The sequence below is a fragment of the Micropterus dolomieu genome, linkage group LG10 (genome assembly GCF_021292245.1).
Source record: "Micropterus dolomieu isolate WLL.071019.BEF.003 ecotype Adirondacks linkage group LG10, ASM2129224v1, whole genome shotgun sequence".
NCBI classification, from domain to species: Eukaryota; Metazoa; Chordata; class Actinopteri; order Centrarchiformes; family Centrarchidae; genus Micropterus; species Micropterus dolomieu.
Genome location: NC_060159.1, coordinates 29,612,028 through 29,617,017, shown reverse-complemented (window position 1 = coordinate 29,617,017; position 4,990 = coordinate 29,612,028). Strand labels below are relative to the sequence as shown.

The 4,990-nt window shown below is 49.3% G+C and overlaps 1 protein-coding gene across 2 annotated transcripts in view; it reads left to right on the top strand.

The window, feature by feature from the left end:
* LOC123977767 (probable G-protein coupled receptor 132) overlaps positions 1–3,047 on the top strand; it is a 5,988-nt gene extending 2,941 nt beyond the window's left edge. Inside the window, exons 1-2 of one of the 2 annotated variants that reach the window (XM_046060727.1) lie at positions 709–724; positions 857–3,047. In XM_046060727.1, the coding sequence (XP_045916683.1) occupies positions 918–1,991 (1,074 nt within the window). In that variant the 5' untranslated portion in view covers positions 709–724; positions 857–917 and the 3' untranslated portion in view covers positions 1,992–3,047. Of the gene's footprint in view, positions 1–708; positions 725–856 lie in introns of those variants that run through there. The other variant, XM_046060726.1, reaches the window with a different exon arrangement.
* The last annotated feature ends 1,943 nt before the right edge of the window (positions 3,048–4,990 follow it).

The window sequence follows — 4,990 nt, the reverse complement described above, 5'->3', positions numbered from 1 at the left end:
AAACATGTGGGGGGCAGACTCACTCTGTGAGATACTGTGCATATATACGTGTATATATACATACGTACATGTATACACATACACAGGGCTTGACCTTAACTTTTTAGTTCACCAGCCACTGTGGCTCATTGTTTCAACGTTACTTGCCACTTTCACTTGACTGTGGCGAGATAAAATGTAGTTAAACTGGATTTGCAACACCCTTTAAAAGGAAATGATCAGCCCCACAGCTCTGATTAGCTGTAAAGCTCCTTTATTATGAAAACACGTAGTCGTGACGATAAAGAGGAGCTTCCTATTGGATATAATAAAAGTGGTGCGAGGTTGTAGAAAACTAAAGTTACTGTACTTATTTACAACAGCAGTAAATTCTGTAACAGACACAAATTCTTTTTGTCTAATCAAAAGCTGTTTATTAATAGTAATAATAATAATAGTAGTAGTAGTGATCAGTAAAGCGTGCACGCTCTCAGGCAGGTGGTTTGTTCCTCAATCTCGGTGACTCAAACCGTCCGAGAAGAGGAAAAAGAAGAAAAGAGGAAACAGAGTTTACTAAAAGGTCACTGACTTGTACTAAAACCTCATATCTCCAGATGATTTAAACAGTGAAGCTCAGCCTGGAGATACGAGGTTTCACACAGCGAAAACTCAAAAAAAACACATCTGAAATGCGGAGCAGTTATTGTGGAGGGGGTTTCCTTTCAGACAGCCAATCACAGACTGAGTAGGAAGCTCGAAGCGTTTGTTCTTTTATTTTCTCGGCTGTGACAGGAAGTGGCTCGGGTGTCAGCCTCGTGTCTGTGTGGAACACGTCTCATCCTCATCTTGTTCATTCTCTTCTTCTGTGCTTCTGCAGACGCCCTCCTCTTCACTGTGATTGGCCGACGCCCTGTTCTTCACTCTGATTGGTCGTCATCATGCAGGAGCCGGCGGTGACCGGGGCCGTTTCTGCGACCAACAGCTCATGTGACCCCCCGTACGAAGACGGCCGGCTGCCGCTGGTGCTGTTGTACAGCCTGGTGCTCGCCGTGGGGCTGCCCGCCAACCTGCTGACCGTCTACCTCACCTGGCTGCAGGTGCGCAGGAACAATGTGCTGGGCGTTTACCTGTGGAGCCTGTCGCTGTGTGACCTCACCTACCTGGGCACGCTGCCGTTGTGGGCGTACTATGTGAGTGCGGGTCACCTGTGGCCGTGGGGCTCCACCTCCTGCAAAGTGACGGGCTATATCTTCTTCAACAACATGTACATCAGCATCTTCCTGCTCTGCTGCATCTCCTGCGACCGCTACGTCGCCGTCGTCTACGGCCTGGAGTCCCGCGGCCTGCGCCGCCAGCGCTTCGCCGTCCTCGTCGCCCTCTCCATCGTGCTGCTGGTGGCGCTCGGCCACGTCCCTGTCTTCATCATGAAGGAGGGCAACACCGAGGGGGGCGACCGCCACTGCTTCGAGCCGAGTCAGAAATCCTCCACGGTGACAGGCTTCAACTACGCCCGCTTCGTGGTCGGCTTCCTGATCCCGCTGCTGGTGCTGGTGGTGACCAACCGCGGCATCTTGGCCAACGTGCAGCGCAGCACGGGGCTGCGGCGGGAGCAGAAGCAGCACGTCCGCTGGCTGGCGGTGGCGGTGGTGGTGCTGTTCCTGGTCTGCTTCTCCCCGTACCACCTGCTCCTGCTGGCCCGAGCCGTCATCTTCCACTTCCTGCGGCCGGAGGACAACACCTGTCTGTTCGAGAGGACCTTGTACACCCCCTACACCATCTCGCTCGGCCTGTCCACCGTCAACAGCGCCGTCAACCCCATCCTTTACGTCCTGTCCAGCGACAACATCCGCAAAGAGCTGAGCCGAGGCCTGGTCCAGGTCTGCAACCGGGCGCACCAGAGACAACGGACTGACAGCAGCCAGAACAAGATCCAGCCCAACAAGAACTCCTCAGAGCTGAACCCGGTCAATGAGGCCGAGAGACAGCAGGGAGGAACATCACCAGGGACCTGAGAGGCTGCTGGTCTCTGCCGGTGCAGGTACCAGACCGGGGACTTTTCGGGCAGGGCGCTGCTGGTCTCTGCTGGTCTCTGCCGGTGCGGGTACCAGACCGGGGACTTTTCGGGCAGGGCGCTGCTGGTCTCTGCCGGTGCAGGTGTCAGATCTGCTCGGGGTCCTGCACCTGCCGGTGACGTCGCCCATGATTGGCTGAACGTCAGAGGGTTTACGGACGTCATTTCGTCTGGAGAACTTGTACTCGAAGTCCAGGAGCAGGACTTCCTGCAGCCGGACCCTCAGAGAGGTCTTTTATATCCTGCTGATATCATTATGTTTATTAACGTGTGTTTATTTCACATCAAATGTTTAAATAGTTTTCAGAAAGCTGGACTCACCTGCCCTGAAGAGAAACCACTTCCTGTCCACATGTTGACTTTTGATCCAGCTTCAGCGCTTTAATGTTTGACAGTTGTTAATTAACTGTGACTGAAACGTCTGTCTCGGTGAGACGGAAAGAAAGACCTGCCAGCAGCAGCTTCAATATTCCAAAGAGAGAAAAGTTTCAGGCTAATCTGGAGCTAGCTTCATGCTAACGACATCACAGGAGGATCCGGCTGTATTTGATTCTTTATTATCAGTTACAGAAATAGTCAGATGATACGTTTCCCTCATCACAAAGATCTGTGCATAAAAAAGAAAGATTGTCACTGGTCCTGATCAGAAAGCGAAAACGCTCCGGGAAGAACAAAGACATGCAAAGAGGCGAGCAGCCACGGGATCAAAGGGTAAATTCATCACACGTTAACAACAAGCTTCACCTCCACAACTCTGTAAATGTTTGTGGAGGATTTCCCCAGGAAACGCCTGAGCCTTGCGTCTTTGTAGAATCACAATGAAAGAAAAGATGAATAAATGTTTGATCCATCCAGAATTTACAGGGTAAATTTTATGAATGAATTTCTTTTACCTTGTTGGAAATAAAGATTTTTCAGGTCAAAGCCGAGTTTTCTTCCACTTTCTATCATCCAGCTGTGAATTCCAATAAAACTTGGCTCTCTCGTTTGTACTGATCTTCTTCTTCTTGTGTACTTCATTAAGCCCACGAGGGGAAACTCTGTTGTCATTATGTTAGTATTTACACACACAAACAGAAACCACAGCAACACGAGCTAGACTCGAACCGGCGACCCTCCGGTTCCCGGTCTAATCCTTACGGACTGAGCTGAGCTGAAAAAGAACTCTTAATTAGATGGATCAGACCAGGAGGGCGGGCATTTACGACATTTAGGACGTTTCTTTGGACAAAAGAGAGAAGAAACAGTTAATCAATAAAACTGGTGCTGATGAAACGTAGAGAGCCCGACAGAACGAGGGTCTGTCGGCTCATTCATCAACAGTATCCATGAAATGTCAAACCTCCGCCCAGCTTCTGTACCTTTTATCTGACGTACAGAACATCAGCTTCTCTTTGAAGCCACAGATTAGATCTGTTCTCTCAGAGATTCTCAGTGAGATCATGTTTCACTTCCTGTCCAGCCAATAACTCTCATGTACAGCATGAAGCTGCAGGAAACTGAAGCTCAGCAGCGTCATATCAAACATGGAGAAATCAGGGCTGCGTACAATCCCCCCCCGCTTCATCTCAGATCCAGCAGAATTATTATTCATCCCTTTCTAAAAGAAGTCACTCCGCTCTACAGCTGCAGACTTTCTGTAAGAAGACGTCTGCAGAGTCCAACAGACCTGACGCACGTCTAACGCCGTCCCTGCCGTCCCTGAAACAGACCTGGGGTTCAGCAACAATATGACGCAGTCCGGTTTTGAGTCTGCTTCCACAAGCTAAAGCCCAGGTTTCGTAATCAACCGTGAACAGAGTGACGAGCCGCCAGGCTGCTTTTCTCATCTGCTCCCTCTCCCCAAACGTAACACTGCTGCAGGTTTAATCTATGGACCTCTGAACATGTTCACTTTCCAGAGGTCGTGATGTGGACTTGGTTTGCTGCTCTGGCGTCCCTCCTCGTAGCTTCACTGCGACCGACTTCCCCATTTCTGATCACACGTTCATTTCTTTTAATGTCAACCTAACGCCGTCCAAGATAAATCTGCGCCGTGTCATTTCATTCGCTCATTCATTTAAACACTCTCTCTAGTGAAACTGCCTCACCACAACAAAACATTTTAAATTCTCTGGCTCCCGAACGGTTTCCTACACGGTTTACATCAGAACTAGGCCGGCTCAAGGTCGTCGCCTGAACGCCTTTACAGGAAAACTGGAGTTATTGTGCACCAAGAAATGTACAAAAACCACATTCTCCACTCCAAGGACGCTCTTTCAGCCAAATCCACCAGGTTTAATCAGTTCAGGCGAAGGAAACACCAGAACTTGTTCTCCATGGTCAACAACATACTATGACCACCGGACTCTCGCGCCTCATCTGTACTCATCTGCTGACTGAAACTCCTTAATGTCATTTTTTAATTCCAAAGTGCACAAGATTGACCAGCAGCTGACCACTAACACCTCTCACAGTCTGTCTCTTTCACTTCTCCCGACACCTCTTTCTCGTTCACTTTCAAGTTTCTCGCTTCCCTCTGTTGCTGAAATATTGGACATTATTAGAAATTCGAAACAGACTACTCGTCAGCTCCACCCTCTTCCTACAGTCTTAGTAAAAGCCAGCTCACCCTCTCTCTCTTCCTAAATAACTACCATTATACATTCTTCTCTCACCTCTGGTAGCGCTGGTAAAAATCACCAATGATCTTCTCGTGGCAGCTGATTCCGGACTACTAACTATTCTCATCCTCCTGGATCTGAGTGCAGCCTTTGACACCATCTTTCAAAACATCCTCCTTGACAGATTAGTCTCTGTTGGGTTCACTGACACACCCTTGGACTGGTTTAAATCATATCTCTCTGGTCGCACTCAGTTCATCCAGCTCAAACATTTAAAATCAGAGCTATCCCCTGTCCTACCGGTGTTCCCCAGGGCTCTGTCATGGGCCCCCTTATG